At 37.3% G+C, this 19,157-nt stretch overlaps 2 protein-coding genes across 2 annotated transcripts; both read left to right on the top strand.

Annotated features, from left to right (window-relative positions):
• Positions 1 to 379: 379 nt before the first annotated feature.
• On the top strand, positions 380 to 13,236 carry tmtops3a (teleost multiple tissue opsin 3a). Its single transcript, XM_030145734.1, has 4 exons — positions 380 to 743; positions 5,042 to 5,370; positions 11,931 to 12,164; positions 12,830 to 13,236. Exons 1-4 carry the CDS (start codon positions 380 to 382, stop codon positions 13,049 to 13,051), a joined length of 1,149 nt encoding a protein of 382 aa, XP_030001594.1. The 3' UTR covers positions 13,052 to 13,236.
• Positions 13,237 to 15,480: 2,244 nt separating this feature from the next.
• On the top strand, positions 15,481 to 17,814 carry cd40lg (CD40 ligand). The gene is made up of 4 exons (XM_030145769.1): positions 15,481 to 15,715; positions 16,286 to 16,331; positions 16,415 to 16,507; positions 16,601 to 17,814. Exons 1-4 carry the CDS (start codon positions 15,482 to 15,484, stop codon positions 16,978 to 16,980), a joined length of 753 nt encoding a protein of 250 aa, XP_030001629.1. The 5' UTR covers position 15,481; the 3' UTR covers positions 16,981 to 17,814.
• Positions 17,815 to 19,157: the final 1,343 nt, after the last annotated feature.

The following is a 19,157-nucleotide window of genomic DNA, read 5'->3' on the forward strand; positions in this document are numbered from 1 at the left end:
AATTGCATTTTGCGGTTGGAAAGCAATGCATTTGGAAGGATTTAGTCTGTTTACACAGGACACTGTAATCAAAAGGACTCATTATAATAACTGGAAAACATGTTGAAAGAAAGAAAGAAAGAAAGAAAGAAAGAAAGAAAGAAAGAAAGAAAGAAAGAAAGAAAGAAAGAAAAAGGCAGTGTGTGAGTGTGACAGGAGTGGAAGTGGGAGGGGTGTTATTTCCATGCATTCTGGGGGTGTACAGGGTATATAGAAGTGCACAGGGGACAGTGGGTCCCTTCCACTCGTGTTCTACTGACCCACGTACAGCTGATGTGCAGGACTGTCTGCTCCTCACTCTTCTTCTCCTCCTGTCCTCCTCTCCTGTCCTCTGTCTGCTATGGTTGTCCACATACGTAACTTCACCACAGACCCCTCCCTCTCCATCCTCGGCACCACCACCTCCACCCTGCGGGACATCCCGACCCCCGGCGGGCTGAGCCGGACCGGCCACACGGTGGTGGCCGTCTGCCTCGGGTTCATCTTAGTTGCCGGGACTCTCACCAACTTGTGCGCTGTCCTCATCTTCGCCAAGTTTCGCTCCCTGTGGACCCCCATCAACCTGATCCTGCTCAACATCAGCCTTAGTGACATCCTCGTCTGCATCTTCGGGACGCCCTTCAGCTTCGCCGCCAGTGTCCACGGCCGCTGGCTCATAGGAGAACACGGCTGCAAGTGGTACGGATTCGCCAACTCCCTGTTCGGTGAGAAACATGTGCCAGATGTGTGCAGAGGGGGGGTGCATGGTGTGGAGAGAGAAATGCACAAAGTTTAGGGGTCCTTAGTCAGTGTAGGGACTAGTGACTGTGCAGGGAATCAGATCAGAACATTTAAAGTGTTTAAAAAAAGTTAAAAGTCTGAGATAAAGAAAAAAACAACAACAAAACAAAAAAAAAACTTTATGATTGTATCAATAGGCGTCACCTGGCTGTGCTTACAGGTGTCTGTTGTATAGGGTACTGCATGGGACTGCTTCTATAAATAAAGGTTAAATAGCCTAAAAATGAATAAATATGAAAAGTGAAATTATAGTATTTTATAATCATCTTGACTGAATGCATTAAAGATGTGATGTCAGTTTGTTCAGTCAGACATTGCCAACTGTGGACAGGAGTGTATTTTGAGGAGTCATTGTCAGGTGATATAATGAGATTTTGGATGTTTTTTTTTAAGTAGTAACAATGAAAGAGGAAGTGTGACTGCATTCTGACTGTCAGTATTTTTACAAACATCAGAGATAATTTAATGCAAATTAAATGCAACTTTCAAATGTGCTTCCAGTTCAATGATGACACTGATTTAGGCTGCTGTTACTACTGTCAGTCAGTCAGTTTGTTCAGTCAGCATGACTACTTTGGTAAGAAATGTCAATTTTTGTTTTTTATTCATTTATTTTTCTCAGATTTTTTTCAGAACTTTCAACAAACTGACATCCTCAAGTTGTTTCCAGAGTTCAACTGACTCGCTCCTCCAAGAACATCAGTTCAGTTGCTTGGATGAGAACAAAAGCCAGTCCAGTTGAACTTGGGAAACAACCTAAGGATGAACAATGACCTGGACAAATGACAATTTACACAGACATGATGTTACAGCTTTAAAAGACTGGTCACAGAGAGTCAACTGTGGCTGACCCTGTGCCTCCCAGTGTCTATACTTGTCATTATAGGAGGATATAAAGCATTCATTTAAGACCTGAGGGAGAAATAGACCCCCACAATTCTGATTAGTCCTTGATTTGTCAATTGAAGCTACAACATTCAGTAGAACACAAATATAAACACCTCAGGACCATAAAGTCATTGAATGGTAGGAAGGACATGAATATATACTGTTGCAAATAATGATGGAATAATATACATTATATATATTAGATTTGACCTCTTCTCTTGAAATGATTGTGACAATGCAATTTATTCTTGATGCATAAAGTGTAACTGGGACTCAGCACGCGATCATTGCATCAGGTTAAAGGTGATTACTGATGTGTACAGGGTGGGGAAGCAAAATTTACAATGAACATTTAGTTGTTTTTTCTCAGCAGGCGCTACTTCAGTTGTTTTGAAACCAAACATATATTGATGCCATAATCATACTTAACACTATTATCCATACCTTTTCAGAAACTTTTGCCCATATGAGTAATCAGGAAAGCAAACATCAAAGAGTGTGTGATTTGCTGAATGCACTCGTCACACCAAAGGAGATTTCAAAAATAGCTGGAGTGTCCATAAAGACTGTTTATAATGTAAAGAAAAGAATGACTAGGAGCAAAACTATTACGAGAAAGTCTGGAAGATACTGTTAAAGAAGAATGGGAGAAGTTGTCTCCCGAATATTTGAGGAACACTTGCGCAAGTTTCAGGAAGCGTGTGAAGGCAGTTATTGAGAAAGAAGGAGGACACATAGAATAAAAACATTTTCTATTATGTAAATTTTCTTGTGGCAAATAAATTCTCATGACTTTCAATAAACTAATTGGTCATACACTGTCTTTCAATCCCTGCCTCAAAATATTGTAAATTCTGCTTCCCCACCCTGTAGAAATAGGAATAAAAAGAGGAATGTGTCTGAAAACAAAATGAGTCCAACTTTATGGCAACAGTGTATTTTGATGATGGTGGGAGTAACATGTACAAAACTAATTCTTACCACAGTTAAAGACAGGTATTGTCCAGTACGGCAAAACCACTATAACAAAACAGAAACAAAGTTTGCAGATGATGCCTTGGGGTTGAACACAGAATTGTTAATGATCAACTTTATGTATGAAGGACGATGTGTGAGGCTTGTAATCCCAAAAAAAAAAACAGTGTCCCAATTGTGAAGGATCATATTATAGGTTGTTTTGCTGCAGGGGAACAGGAGGAAATTTTAATTATGTGGGTATTCTGAAGCTTCATTTGAAAACTTCAGCCGGGAAGTTAAGCCTTGGAAGAAAATATAATTTTAGGAGGACAATGATCCTAAACAGACCTCCATAATGGATAACAACACCGTTTGTTTAAGGCCAACAAAGTCAACATTTTGGAGTGGACATCACATGGCCTTAATCCAATAGAACATTTGTAAGATGAACTGAGAAGGCTAGTTAGTGCACAAAAACCACTGAGCTGCACGAGTTCTGCAGGAGCATTGGCCAAAATTCCTGCAGAATTAGAGTTCAAGTAACTATTTCAAGGTAGATTTAAAGGCTTCATCTTCATTGTTTTTCTTTTACTGAGAATTACTCAAACTGATATACACTGAAACTAAAAAAAAACCTTCTATTTTTTTTCTAAAAATTCACACCATCAAAATAAAGTACTGTACTGAAAGAAGGGGAAAAACAAAGCATCAGATTTACATGCATTTCCTGTTTAAGAACCTCTTTTCCAGGACTCCCTTGGAAAAGCGGTTCTTAATCTCAATGGGATTTTCTTCCTGGTTAAATAAAAGTTAAATAAAAAAAATAAAATTATTCGCTGCTGCTACCACTAAGTTATGGACATATACATATATAAGCATGTTGACCCATGGGGATGTGGTAGTTTTTATACTGTTGTGTATTTGTGCATGCTGTGCCGCATTTGTCCAGCAGTCACCGCCAAAGCGTTCTGGGTATAGTCACGAGATTGTAAGGCTATTGCATTCCAAAATTACTAATATTTCCCAAAATATTTTTCCTATCAACTTGCTGTTTTCGCTAGTCTCTTTCTTGACCAAAAATACATAAGCATGCCAAATTGCAGCAGTCATCTCTAACTGGATTTTGTGTGAATCCCCAGACACACATACACACATGCACACAGAGGCCACTTGGCTTTTATAATATAGATAATAATAAAAAGTAGAGCCTGCAGTTTCAGGATTGTGACAATATGTACAAAAAATACACCGTTTTTTAATATATTTGATTAATAATGGCCAACTATATACAGTTTTGCACTATTTTACTGTAATAATTATTCATTATTACTGAGAATTGAGTGAAAATGTACTCTCTGTGCCTCCTTTTCAGTAGTTACTTATTTTATTTTATTTTATTTTATTGGTTTATTTAATAGGGACCATGCACATTTATGAAGATTATTGTACAAAAAAATACACCCATGTAAATATGCCAGAATTAGTAAAAATAACTACTTTTCATTCGCAGTTCCTAGGCAGGTGACAGAACAAGACATAAAACAGCCAACAATTGATACAGCACTCATTCACTAATAAATAATAATAATAAAAAAAATACACATAATGACACAGACATCATCAAAACGAACAAATAAACAAAAAACAAATCGACATAGGATGATAGGATGATTTCAGCAGAATTACTTCATAAATATACATAACAACCAGTGGACTTACTTACTTGTACATTCATGTGAGTTGCTGTTGTGTAGGCTCCTCTATATTATGGCCAGAAGGTTCAGCAGTGACATAAATTGACTGATTGAAAGGATTTTATTTATTTATCACAAAAAGTCTTCAACACTTAAAAACTGTTGATGGTCAGTATATCATAGAAACATGTGGAAACAAATGTTAAAAAAAAAAAAAAGAAAAAAGCCTGAATCAGCAAAGTTTATGAAAACAAAATGTGTGATACTATCAAAACCTTTGTTTTTCGTAACTTAAATCTTTATTGAGTTTTATGTAGAATTGTAACAGTAACCAAAAAAAGACAAAGACAAACAAAAGAGACCCCCCAAACACAAAACAAAACAAAACAAAACAAAACAAAACAGACAAACGAGAGCACAAATAAGTACAAAAGAAACAATGAGCCCAGGCAGTAACAGTCAGTCTACTGATTTTGTGTAAATACAGTCCATTTATTCCGCTTTTTATCCAGTTGTGGTTCTTCCAGTCTCAGTCTGTGTGTTAATTTTTCCATTAGATATATTTCTTCAGTTGTAGATATCCACTACTATAACCTTTACTGTAAATGTAGGAGTGCAGAAATTAAATCCTATGTACTTCTGTTCAGAACATCTAACATATAATCTCCATCTTGTCTTCTAAGGGATCGTGTCCCTGGTCTCCTTGGCGATCCTCTCCTATGAGCGTTACGCTGCCGTCATGCATTTGTCCCAGGTTGACATCTCAGACTTCAGGAAGGCTCGTTTCTGTATTGGAGGTTCCTGGCTCTACTCCCTCATCTGGACCGTACCTCCATTCCTGGGCTGGAGCAGCTACGGACCCGAAGGACCCGGAACCACATGTTCGGTCCAATGGCACCTGCAAACGGCCACCAGCGTATCATACGTCCTGTGTCTTTTTGTCTTCTGTCTGCTGCTGCCTCTTCTAGTCATGGTCTATTCTTATGGTCGAATCCTGGTTGCGATCAAGAGGGTGAGTTCAGACAAATATTAGAGCGTTAGATTGACATGGCAGAATGTTTAATAGACCCCTCTGCCTTCTGAGTCACAGCCATCCACTGAGGTTAACGTCTGCTTGGCCTGGAACCAACATCACAGTAATTTTATGTTCAGAAATCTAGTTGCTGAGATCATTTGTAAAGCATATCCATATGTGGCTTATAGAACAACAAAAGAAACACTTATAAATGCAAAGATGTACAGTCAAAACATAATTTCACTTGTTACAATATTTGTAGTTATAATTTTTACCATTTTATTACGTAAAGGTTTGCTACTCATAGGTATGCAGATGTTTCTTTTGTTGCTCAGTGTATATTTGTTGATGTTTAAAGAATATGATACCAAATATAATGCATTAAATCCTTAAAAAATATATGATAAAAAAGTTTAAAAACACATATATATTAAGTCACTTTCAGTAATCCTCATTCATGACTGATTGGAATTGCAACAGGATGCTATAAAACAGCAAAACAGAACCACAAACAGTGGGTAATTACTGAATAACAGATGGCAGCTCCATAAAAGTGACTAAATAAGTGCCCCCAAAATATATATTCCAACATCTGTATCTGTGCCTACAAATAGTGTTGGCAGTCTACAGAGACTTTTCTGTAGTTAATTGATTGTGAAGGACAAAGCTTTGCAGATTTGTTTTTATTGCAGGTTATGTGGCTCATGGATTGCATGCATAGGGCTGTCATTTTGTCAGGATAATATTCACATGATGTTGTCACATCTATCCTGTTACAATAACTGTTCAACTGGTGTCATTGTCAAACCTCAGCTGTCAAAATATTGTAGCTTTAGGGTTAAATGATGGATGGACAGACTAACACCTGGTGTTGTGCCCCATTTAATTCACTCCTGTTTGTCACAAAAACTACTGCACTGATTTTCATGAGAGGACGGGGAATGGGATCAAAGACAAACCCCTTAAATTCTACTGTTAAAAGGTGGTGGGGTATGGAAATTCTTTTCACTTTCTTTAAAGGGATTATTGATATTCGAAATTCTCCACAACAGGGGAAGTCGCATACCAGAATGCCATAGTACTACCAAAACCACCCACAAATCAACTTTATGTATCCACAGACTGTATCACTTATTGAATAAAATATAAAGCTCATTATTTACATATATCTATATTATGGTATAACCAAGTTTTCTTCTTCAAACTAAAAGTCGTTGCCAGTTATGTTGACAGTTGGTCAAAATAACACTAGTTGCATTTCCATTTGACATATTTGCAAAACTTTACCGATATTTACTAACTGCTGTAAAACAGAAGTGCGTAATGTCGTTTTTTCCATTAAATCCCAAATGCAATAATTTGTTTATTATTGAGAGATGACACAAGAAGTCATTCCGTAAACATGGTAACATAAACGTAAATATCGTGTTAATTTACAGATATATTCAGTATTATTATATATCACCCCTCTATGCCGTACTAAATTAAAAAATGAGTCAGACACTGAGTTCAGTGTCCTGGTGTGTCCACAGACACCATGCAATGTTTCTTTTAAAAACTTTTCTTCGCTTGTTGTAACGTCCGTCACCATCTGTTTTTTTTATTCACGTGACTCTAGTTGCGGAAAAAGGTCTTTCCATAGCAGTTTTGAGTGATATACCAATTGCGCTATGCCTAAAAAAAAACCACCTCTTGCCAGCGCAAAAACTTTTAATCAAAAATTGAGAGTTTTGGCAAAATTGTCATTTTTCCATTAGGTCAGTTTTTATGCACAAGTTATATTCACACAATTTGAGGGTCAATGGAAAAGCGACTACTGTTAGCTGATAGTTTACATTATAGCTCTATTAGCTTAGCTCTGTTTTTAGACTGAAAACAGCTACAGTAAAACTACAAATCACCTCTGTTTTTTCTGTACAGTGCACGAAAGATCCATTTGGAATCGCCCAAACATTGTCAGAACTGTTCAGTCTGAACTATGGATCAACAAACGGTGAAGATAATAACATCACATAATAACTTCATACCTTCATAAGGTTGATGATCAAACTCCATTTTTTTCATTTAGAGCTGTGTCCAGTGGTGAAAACAACAACAGTACTTCCAGCTTTTATCACTTAGCCACTTTCTTTGAGTGTAAAAGTTGTTTCTCAATGGTTCTCATCGCATCTGACACTTTGGTCAAAGGCCCTGTAGTGTTAGTCTTCCTCTTATCTTCCACCTCCTGGACTTCATCATTGTCAATACCGCAGGTGGGATTTGAAAAGGGGGGTGTTTTTAAAATCCACATCCCGACCCTGAGGGGCAGCATCCAGGTCTCCCAACATGGATATTAGTGTGTTCGTGCATGCTGTATCACATTTGTCCAGCAGTCACCGCCAAAGTGTTTATCAGGGAGATGCGACAGGCACAGTGACTCACTACTCCCTCTAGTGGTCGCATAAATCCCCCAATTTATACTTTATCTCCACAACTCAATACATTATTGTCTTTGGCACAACTTAAGAGCTCTTTATTTTCAACACTGTAATGATAATTTTAGGTCATAGATATACAGTTGTGGCAAAAATTATTAGACCACCCTTGTTTTCTTCCATTTCTTGTTCATTTTAATGCCTGGTACAACTAAAGGGATATTTGTTTGGGCAAATATAATGATAATAACAAAAATAGCTCTTAAGAGTTTAATTTCAAAGCTGATATGTAGACATTTTCCATGTTTTCTTGATAATAACCAAAATCACTTCAGTTCTTCCATCAATAGCTATGGCATTGCACTGACAAAAACAGTGCTTTTAGGCATTCCATGTTTTCTTTTCTGTATGTTTTAGTCACATGACACACGCAGGAGTTAGTACTTGATTGCATAACCATTGTTTTTGATGACTTTTGATGGTTTGATCATTTTTTCCGCAACTGTATAATATTGCCGCCTTAACATTACAGAGTTCCAGGATAAATTGGTAACAGATAAATCATAATTTGTGGTTTGTTTTGGGTTTAGTAATATTGAGAAATGAAAGGAGTGGATTACTGTCCTCAGCGGATGTTTGCAATCTCTGAGTACACTTCCCTTTTCAATCTAAACCTGTGTCCGCTCGATAAGCCTTGTATATGAGTGTTGGCCAAAGTGACTCATTCAAAGGCCAGGTTGGTGAGCAGAGCGCTGCCGAGGAAGATGGAGGATACACAACAACCGATATTGGAGATCACTGTCAAAACCTGACTGCCAGCTGCACTGATTGGAGTTCATGGATACACTCTGTAGAGTATCAAGAAAGATAATTGAAGACGCTACAGCTCAGGGTGTACAATCCTACAATCAATTTATCCAGCAGGAGAAGAGACGAGTAGCAGTGTCTTCAGGGCAGTGTGTGAGGTTTAAGAGCCTGGTTGTGTTCATCAGGGCATTGACCCCCCCCTCTTGTTTCCAGTGACTCATCCTCATCTCACTGGTGCTTGCATAAGCCTGCCAGTCTCACAAATAATTGGTAATTAAGGCTCTGAATTGGTGTCAGATCCCTCTATGCACCATCTACCCACCTTTTCTGTTACTATTCCTATCAGTGAATCACCTACATGCTATTTTTAGCCCCAGCTACTATTGGGTACCTGCTGTTATATAAGTGCCATTTTTGCAGCTGAGGACGTCAGAGCATGAAGGGGCTTTGATTGCTATACCAGTGATTGGGGGCTCACTTGTGCCCCTTCCAACTGAGAACCCCGCCTAAGGTTTTTCTTAGAAATGGAGCAATTAGACTGCGGAGTGTTGCGCTGGTTTCTCAAAGATGGCTTAAAGTGACACGTCAGAGGGACAGATGACATTTACATCAACTGCATCAATGTGCATCACACCGGGAGTTCATTTGTCTACATGAAAGCATTGCATTAATAGTCCTTTCATGCCCGTAAAGACTTTTCAATGAAGTCACACTCTTGAGATTTATTGTTCTGTAATTGCACCTTGAGGAACTGATGATGCACGCTGATAAGGAAAATAGCTTTCGTTTTATAAGAGACGCTGTGTTGAGAAAAACTTGTTTAGTCCGGTTTATTCATTATAGCATGGCATTGCAGTGCTTATTGAGTTTTAAGATCGTAATTTCTGCTGGTGAGATGACACAGAAATATGCATTTAGACCACAGTTAAACAGCAAAGGAAAATTAAAACAACATGGAAGACAAATTTGCAAGAAAAGTATAACGCTGTCAAATGTTGTTCAGATGCTTCTCAGATTGTTTTAGTCGAAAAATAAAAAAAAAAACATAGTGTAGCCATAGAAAAAAAACACCTGTGTTAATGCGTATTACATGATCGGGGGGTCAAGAAGACAGAGCCACAGAGGCTTTGGCAGAATAGCACAGTGGAATGAACTTTAATTATGTGTGGAAGAGATGAGTGAAGAGAGGAACAGGTTTTTTTCAACCTGGTAAAAGCTTCCTGCAGCATGCAGACATGCTCATTTATTCATGAAGCACCGTGATGAAAATAATAGCCATACTTACATAAGCTGGCGACCAAGTTGAAATTCAACCTGATGAGGTGACTATCAGCGCCTGTGCTGATTCCACTGTCCTCACTGGGTTGAGGATTGAGCTAAGTTTAGCTCATAGCTCATCATCTCAGTGTATCAGAAGAAACCCTCAGGACAGAGATAATAGACACCAGCATGAAGAGATCAACCACTGCTTTTCGGTAACGATGTTCTGGTGACGACTGTCTCCGAATAAGTCATCCATACTGGATCTGTTCTGCTCTGTTGATTATTATTTAATGGATCCAGTTGTTGATTCTTCTTCTGTTAGTCTGTTAAAATAGAAGAAATAAATGTAAGATTGTCTACATGCATTTTCTGATAGTTTAAGTTTTCTTTGTGTATAAAATCTGTGATGTTGTGTTTAACAAATTCTTCTCAATGTCTTTGATTTGTGATGTGGTGGCAAGACAAATATTGACCTCTGTCACAGTGAGTCTTTTACATTACCACCAGGTGGTGCTGCAGAAAGATGCTTTAAAATCCCACAGACAGAAGGTTGTGTCAAACAGTCAACCGAGAGTTAGCGGTGTGATTTAAGATCTCAACATGTGGGAGATTTTTTTTAGTTAAACGTATATGGTTAGTTATTTCAAAATTCTAACTGAAAGTTCATAAACAGGTAGATAATTTTAGAATATACCTGCACTTAGAATATACTTAATGTGATATATAGATTTAGATTAAAAAAAAAAAAAAAAAAAAGAGGCTTAGGAATAGTGGAAAAAAAGGAAAATGCGCATGACAAAGTGCAGCACAAGAAAACAACCAGAGAAAAGCCAGAGACACAATAAACCTCAGACCTTCACTTATAAATTGCATTAAACTGAATTCTGGGCCTTTTTACACTGAGTCAGCTACATGTGAAATCATATTAATACAACATTTAAGATTTCAGACAATCAGGAAAGAACTGAAGATACACACCCTCTTCCTCTCTGTGTTTTGCACATATTGTACATAAACATAGAAGCCAAAATATCAACTTGTGGAGCTACTGTGTTACTTTTTTTGGGAGAATATACAGTAAAAAAAGTCTTGACAGTGATTGGTCATTAGAGCTGTTATTCCCCTCATCTCTAAAAAGATACGTCATTGGCCAAAATCTTCTGTTACCGGCTGGATTTTGTACATTTTGAGGTGTAGAAGTCTTGTTTTATCTCAGACCACTTAAATTACAATATGAAATGGTTTTATAATTACAATATTGAGAATTAGTTAAAGAATTTGTTACAGTTGAATAAGCGGTTTATATCTACAGAGCATGAAGAAGAACATACTGTATACTGGTGTTGTTTCTATACCACAGATGCTTCTCCACTCATCTTTGTGTGTCAACATGCATTTCCATCACTTACTGAACAAGTGGTGCCAGGCACAACAAACCCCGCCCCTCACACATATTGTAGCTTATTTTGGCATCGATCTAGCTGATGTCATCATGTCTATGCGTGTGCTGATGTCAGCATATCAATTGCCTCTATATATGTGCCAAGTTTGAAGTAAATTGAAACAAAATTGATATATTTATAGGCATTTGAAATTTAGCTCATTATAAGTGAATGGGGAAAAAAAAGATTTAAAAAAATTCATAAAACATTTGAGTCTTTGACCTACTTTTCCCAAAATGTAACCACATCTATTCTGGGTGACTGGCAATCTATAAATCCAATTTGGTATGAATTCAAACAATAGTTTTGCTGCTATAGACATTTGAAATTTCATCCATTATAAGAAAATGGGGAAAAAAAAGATTTTAAAAATTCATAAAAAAAATTTGAACTCTCACCCAATGTTCCCAAAATGTAATCACATCTATTCTGGGTCACTGGCAATCTATCAGCCCAATTTGGTATGAATTGAATTGAGGTAATTATTACAAACATGGGCTCTAATAAGGGGTTTTCATATTTTTAAGCAGCCACCATAAGGGAAGATGAGGCGAGGTAGGTTAGAATCTCAAACTTCACCACTAGGTGTCACTAATGGTCAACGTCTTTCCTCTTTCTTCTTTTTTTTTAGGTGGGTAAGATCAACCTCCTGGCAGCTCAGCGCAGAGAGCAGCACATTTTAGTGATGGTTTTGACAATGGTGTCCTTCTACATGCTGTGCTGGATGCCCTATGGTATCATGGCCCTCGTTGCAACCTTTGGTCGCTCAGGACTCGTGACGCCCATGGTCAGTGTGGTGCCCTCGGTCCTGGCTAAATTCAGCACCGTCGTCAACCCCGTCCTCTACGTGTTCTTTAATAACCAGGTGAGAACATCAACAATTAACCACAATTAATGTTGATTTTAGATGTATTTTTAACCCATAAAGACCCAAACAGCCACTGGCAACCAAAATCATTTACCGATCTAAAATGTTTAATAACTTCTGATCCAGTAATCCTATCAATACATGAAAATAATTGATGTAAAATGCAGTTTGTCATCCTTTCATGGTCATCTAATTTGACCCATTTAGACATTCAAAGGCTCTGTAGCGAACATGGAAACACCGTCAACTTCTACAACACAGATTCACCAGTTAAAAACCCATGGAGTTTGATCATTGACAGTGAATGGAGACACTCGTTTCATGTTCAGTTAATTATATATTTGCAGATAAAGTCACTTTTTTTTGTTGTCTCAATTTCTGACATAATAACCATCAACTTTAATCTGAGATTTTATGAACATCTACATGATTGGTAAGTTAAATATAGGAAAATAACTGATTTTCACTTAAAAAAATGCTAAATACAAGGATAACATCATAATATATGGTGATAAAAAGAGAAACGTTAAATAAAAAGAAATATTCACTTTTGGAATTGCCACAAAAGTAGCAATGGGTCGTAATGGGTTAATGTTGATTTTAGAATCATTTTTTTGCATAAATTTAATCTCTCTACTGTATATATTTTTTCATTTCTACAGTTTTATCGATGCTTCGTGGCCTTCATGAAGTGTCAGGGTGAACCCTTCTCTGTTCCAGAAGAACCTCCAACTCCAAAGACTCATTTGTCCATCACCTCCCCAGTCCAAAGACAGACATCGCTCAGCTCTTCACATCCTCCAATCCCCAGCGCCTCCAAAAACACAGTTATTAACAGCTGCCACAATGACCGCCACACCCTCATTGTTCACTACACTTCATAACACTTCATTTTTTCAAGGACTGTTAAAAACTTTTTTCTCGTGTAACGTCCAGGATCCAAAACAGAGGAAAAAGTCACATGTTGGCCTTCTACGCTGAATAGTATTGTCAGCTTTTTAAAACCCAAATACTCAAGTTTACTGCAGCATGTAAATTGCTTGTGTTGACATAATGAAATGTATGTACATTAAAAAGTCAATATATGTTTTGCTGAAGATTTCATTGAATTAAATGTCACTTTTCTGAAATACATGTGAAAATGCTGTGAACTTGTACCACAAAACCTATCCAGGTTATTTGGGTAGAATAAAAAAACAGCAGCTCTCATTTCAAGTGAATGTTCCACCACAACCAACACAGTTCACATGTACTGTGGTTGTCATCACAGAAGAGTGAGATGTCTGCAATTATTGGAGAAAACCCAAACCGAGCTTAACTGAAATGAAATGAATTCATCAACCCTTAAACCCCTGATGTATCAGGGGTGACACATTGCATTCAGAATCTTTTATTTATTTTAAATATTCGTAAAAATTCAATTGTTTGTTCATTAGGAAAAATTTCAAAACATTCTGATAGAATAGACTTTGCTCTTTCTATAGACATCTGACCATGCTCAGAACACCCCCCCACACACACCGCCTGTGGAATGGGGGGCAAAACAGAGCAGTGAGGGAGACCGACTCACTATAAAAATAGACGAATTGTAGCTTTTTTTGTTTTTGTTTTTTTACGCTGTTTTCCTTGTTGTTTTTACTGTTGTTTGCAGTGTTGTGGTGATTTTCCTTACATTTTTTTTGCTGTGTTTTTACTGAGTTTTGACCGTGTAGCTACTTTTTGGAGTTCAACCAGGAGCCAAAAAGCAGCTGGACTGATTTAGAAAAAAGAGCCCCAAAACAAAAACTACTGGGCCAAAATTCACATACTTGTTGTTCAGTGTGTTCCAGTTCCCAGTTCATGTTCAACATCCTAAATCCCTTATTAATGTACATTCTGAGTGCCTTATTTAGTAAAAACCTTTGTCTTTTTTTGTTATTCCACCTTGTTTTGACCCTAAAATACACAGTAAAACAAAACCACTGAAGAAAAGGAACACAAGCACATACTCACACTGGAAGAAATTAAATCTTACCAAGTGTATTTTTCTCATGTCTAGTCAAAATATATCATCACACTTAAAATAAGACCTAATCACCTAAGAGTATCTTTTCAGTGAGATATATAGAACTTATTTTTAGACAATAGATCTTGAAAATCTTATTTCAAGCAGTCTTACCAAGATAATTTTCAATTGTTCCATTGGCAGATTTTTTTTTTTTGTTTGTTTGAATTAAGCAAAAAAATCTGCTAATGAAACCAGTCATATCTTAACCTTATCTTATGTCTTATTTTAAGTGTGATGAGATATTTTGACTAGAAATGAGAAAATTGCACCTGGTAAGATTTTGATTTTTGCAGTGCACAGCAGCTTTTATGACACAAATTTAGGACACAAATTTACAGCAACACGTTTACCTGAAATAATGTCTCAGGGGTTAAAGGGGTAACTAAAGAAAGGATGCATCTTGTAAATTAATAACAAAGTGAACACCTGAAAAAATGATCTGAGTATAAGTCTTATTCCTCCATAGAGGTAGCCACAAAGCCATGAAGACAGTGTTTCTGTCTTAGTCATAGTGTCATTTCACACCTTTAATAATGGACATATATAAATATAATCTGCTATTTCTACCTTCAGATACAGCTCTTGACTCTGCATCTATGATTAACCTTTTACTGAACTGTATGGTTCACATGTGAATATGTTTTAACTGGCCTAAAATGAATTGTCTTATTTTCTTCTTGTCTTGGCCTGCGTCTGTCTATTAGAAAAGTGAATATTACTATAGTCTAGTCTTGCAAAAAACAGTTTATCGCTCTACAGTCGTCGCCTGCGCTGTGTTTTTGCCACATAAAACCATATCACACAGCCTGTTCAGGTGATGGGGGATGGTGAAAAACATAGTGGTTCTCATTTCAGGCCAATGTGCTATCACAAATAACTCACTCACGCTGTCATTGTCCTCACAGAATAAATGTCCTGAGAGATGAACTGAGAGGTCAAAACCCATGAGCATAATTCAAGTGCAGTAGAACCTTTACAGAACTACACGTTATGTTACGTAATAAAATAAACTTTATATGAATATGGTCAAATTGGCCAAAAAATACAGTTAATGTCATGTGGAAATAGAAACTCTGAGTATCAAAAAAGACACAAACTTGACAGAATGGAAGGAAATACATAAAGGTTTCATGCAGCACATAGAAGCATGTAGTTGTCAAAGGGCTCATCTACCACAGGTCTGCATGTCATAGAGTTCAGACCTTCCAGGAAGTACACTGAGTAAAACTCAGGTGCTTGAAAAAGCAGTTGTTCAGAAGCGCATGGGATGTCAAGGACGCCAGGCCTGTGCTCCACCATGATCAACACGTACCAGACCAGCCTGGCTCCTCCGCCGGTGCCTCCACGCCTCAACAGGTCTCACCCGGTCCTCATCCCAGCTCCTGTAACATCCCGGAGCTACAGCAAGTCTCTCATTCGCTTTATGGTTGGTGTAGTGATGCTGCATTTAGTGCTGTCTGTGGTTGGATTCATCTTCCTGTACAACAAGGGCAGAATAATGGTAAAAGTCTTTTCTTTTATCAACTATTGTCATTGAATTCCAAGTGAAAAATGATATTTAGTGGCAAAGGAGGTGTAATACAATAGTACAAGACATTAAAATATGCGTTTTTAGATTTACAAGGGAAATTTTTGACTTTTGTAAATGCATAAAAAAAAAATCTAAAATGATTTCACAAAGAACCTGAGATTTGTGTTGCTCATATATGTTATATTTTGTTTTGCATTTTCAAAGAATAAGTTATTAGAATGCATCTTACACACTCACATGTGCATATTAGTTTTACTTTTGTTTACTTGAATGATTAACTTGAAGGCATTTTCAGTCACATAGACTTTTTTACATTTAATTGTGGCTCATAAAATTTCCTCTGTATAAAAATACATATTGAGGCCAATGAACCTGTACAAATGACAGGAAATGCACTTCTGGTTGACGAAATGTCGCAATATCAAACGTGTCTCGATGTTATAAGAGCATTCCTTTAAACATCTAAAACTAAAGACTGCTAAATGTGTGCATATTTTTAGCAAAGTAAATCTAACATACTTCTTGCTGCTCCCACCTCAGGGCAATTATCAAACTGAAGGCCCCAAAGGACAAACTCCAGGAATAGGTACTTTATGATCTGTTTAGTTTCGCAAAATGTGCACAAAATCACAGTTCTATCTCTGAATAAATGTTTCCTCTTGTGTCCAGTTGATTTTTTTCCACCAGAAAAGCTGCAAACATCAAACAGAATCATGGCACGCATGATGGTTAAGGAACCTTCATCAAACCTGCAATCTAAATGTAAGAAAATATTGATTTAACAGTTTGGAAAATGTAATTCTTCATTATGTTGAAGTGCTCACGTTGCCTAATATTCTTCTTTTGCCTCTCCAGCGGGTTATCTCAAGTGGGACACAAAATCCAGTCATTTAAGTAATGGAGTCAACTACTACCTGGAGAGCTGGTTGACTATTATGGAGCCGGGTGATTACTACGTCTACTCCAGGGTGACTTTCTCCAGGAGCAACTCAACGACACCACTGGCCAATAGGATAAAGTTAAGAAAGAGTAAGAGTGAGACTGAGAAACAAACTAAAACTATAATGCAGGCCTTCTGCCACCTGGACACGTCAAAGGTGTCCGACATGTGCACGGCCATGCAGGGAGACGTGATCTCACTGAAGAAAGGGAACCAGCTCAGTGTTTGGGTAGACGACCTGTCACTGGTGGACTACGAGGAAGGAGCCACAACTTTTGGATTGTACAGTCTGTAGGACTTCTACGTAAAAAAATGGACATATCTACACTGAAGGGTAGACGTACAAACTGGACAGCCTCAAAGGTGGACTACACGTTTAAAGAACACTGTAAAACAGACTGGATAATTCAGATCAAACTGATGGTTTCAGATCCTTTTAGTGGATTTCAGCGAAACAAGACCAGACTTCAAACTATAATTTATTAAACTGAATTACTTGTGTTTTTTTGTGTTATTTCTGACATTGTGGATAGTTTGTCTGTATTTATTGATATGAATTTTAAGCTTAAAGATTTATGGATGTATGAATGAATGAAATTTGAATATTTAATCAAAAATATTCCTTCTCTTGTCTTCAGTTTGTCTTCAGGGTCAGTTTCAAACAATACATTCACATTAGAATTTCCATTATTCATTTATACACCTACACAGTGTTATATTCTGATGTTGTGAAAGAAATATTTTATTAATCACATTAGTAATATGGAACTAAATATCTGCAAAAAAATGTTTTCCTTCTGCCTGCAGAGACATTCAGAAATGCCTCTAAGGCACATAACCTACAGATTTCTGTTGCCGACGTATACCACTATGGTTTTACATTTCTAGGACACAAAAAACCACACAGCAAAGATGTATTTTCTCATGACGCCAAGCCACAGGATCATCAAAGATAAAGCCTTTAGCTCAAAAATAGCAAAGACAGCACATGCAGAAAGACATGTTTTCACCAGTTAGAGACAGATAATAAATGTGTATTGATTTTTTTCAACTACAGCTGGTCAGCGTTTTGTCTTCTGTCTCTTCAACCATTGTTTCCAGTATTTACTACATTATATTTGACCCTTTGAGGCTTAAGTTGTGTATCAGATGACAAGAACATAAAGTCTGAAACTATCATAAAGTTAATTATTATCATGCAGGAATGTGACATAAATAAATCACAATAATGTAACTTTGACGTAATCCAAGTAACTCAAAGAAACAATAGAAATAAATATTAGAAGGGCTGCTTCAAAACTTGGAAAAAGTACTACATACATGTGCACAAACATAGCTACAGTCTGCATCTTATGAGGTATTTTAGTCTTGGTGACTAATACTGACTAAAGTAAACTTCGTGAGTAATACTTTAAAAGTTCAACCCCCATCAACAGTAAACTGTCCTGCTTCGCAAGTTTACCCCCCATCACCTTACACAACACAAAACGGAGCATGTTTCGCATCTTGTACAGTTGTGGTGTTGCATGGAAAGTGTGAATTTCTTTGGAGGTGTTTTTAGATGCAGAGGTGGTGCACACTCACAGGATGTCATTTACTCACTCCTTCCATTACTGTGAACTGTTTCTCGAGACTCAGTTTTCAACCTACTAATTCCTGAGCCACGTTTGGGCTGAAATGCTGCATGGAAAAGCCAACCATGGTGGATTTTCCAGTATGAAGGAGGGAACATACCATTTAAAACACGTGGCGACATGTTGAGAATCTTTTCCATTTCTTTACAATTTGATGAAACTCATACAACCAGTTCAACTCCACTTATTCCATTACATTTTTAATAAAAGAACTGACCATAGTAGCATGTACCATAAAGTACAGAGTGTCTAGAAAAAAAAAAAAAAAGCATTACAATACTTGCAACAACAATAATTGCATAGAACAACATTGCAAAACAATACACACAGTGATCTGGAGACGTACAGTTTAGATAAACAAGAAAAAAGTTCAACCCCCTTCTACCAAGTGCTCAGCAAGGTTAATGGGAATTGAATACTACAGTATATGATGCTTATTAAAAACAAGTTAATAGTACAGGAATAGACAGACACTGGTTTTCATTATTTGGTGGCACAGGATGTGTTAACCTCAACAGTGAACAGTATTTGTAGGATTTACACATCTGTACAGGAGGCAGAGAGCTGCGCTGCTAACTGAGCATCGTACTATGAATATCTACTGATGAAATATCAGCTGATGAGACACACTGCCTTGTACCGGACACACTGCACGTGCCTTTAAACAGGTGAAAAAACAAAAAACAGCATACTTTGTCGGATTATTATTACATTTTTGATTGCGATGAGAGCTGGGACCTGGTCCATGATCTCTGACCTTTAAAAGGATGTGACAAAATGGATTACAATGTGTGGCTGAACCACATGATCAGGCCTCTTTTGGTTAAATAAAGTGGGT

This window comes from Sphaeramia orbicularis, chromosome 10 (genome assembly GCF_902148855.1).
Source record: "Sphaeramia orbicularis chromosome 10, fSphaOr1.1, whole genome shotgun sequence".
Lineage (NCBI taxonomy): Eukaryota > Metazoa > Chordata > Actinopteri > Kurtiformes > Apogonidae > Sphaeramia > Sphaeramia orbicularis.

What these genes read in the sequence shown, in the direction of transcription:
- cd40lg (XM_030145769.1), top strand. Translation starts at nt 15,482, where the DNA reads ATGTCAAGGACGCCAGGCCTGTGCTCCACCATGATCAACACGTACCAG. An exon ending in AGGACAAACTCCAGGAATAG is followed by an intron (nt 16,332 to 16,414) that starts GTACTTTATGAT and finishes TCTTGTGTCCAG; the next exon opens with TTGATTTTTTTCCACCAGAA. An exon ending in ATCAAACCTGCAATCTAAAT is followed by an intron (nt 16,508 to 16,600) that starts GTAAGAAAATAT and finishes TTGCCTCTCCAG; the next exon opens with CGGGTTATCTCAAGTGGGAC.
- tmtops3a (XM_030145734.1), top strand. Translation starts at nt 380, where the DNA reads ATGGTTGTCCACATACGTAACTTCACCACAGACCCCTCCCTCTCCATC. An exon ending in TCCTGGTTGCGATCAAGAGG is followed by an intron (nt 5,371 to 11,930) that starts GTGAGTTCAGAC and finishes CTTTTTTTTTAG; the next exon opens with GTGGGTAAGATCAACCTCCT. An exon ending in ACGTGTTCTTTAATAACCAG is followed by an intron (nt 12,165 to 12,829) that starts GTGAGAACATCA and finishes TCATTTCTACAG; the next exon opens with TTTTATCGATGCTTCGTGGC.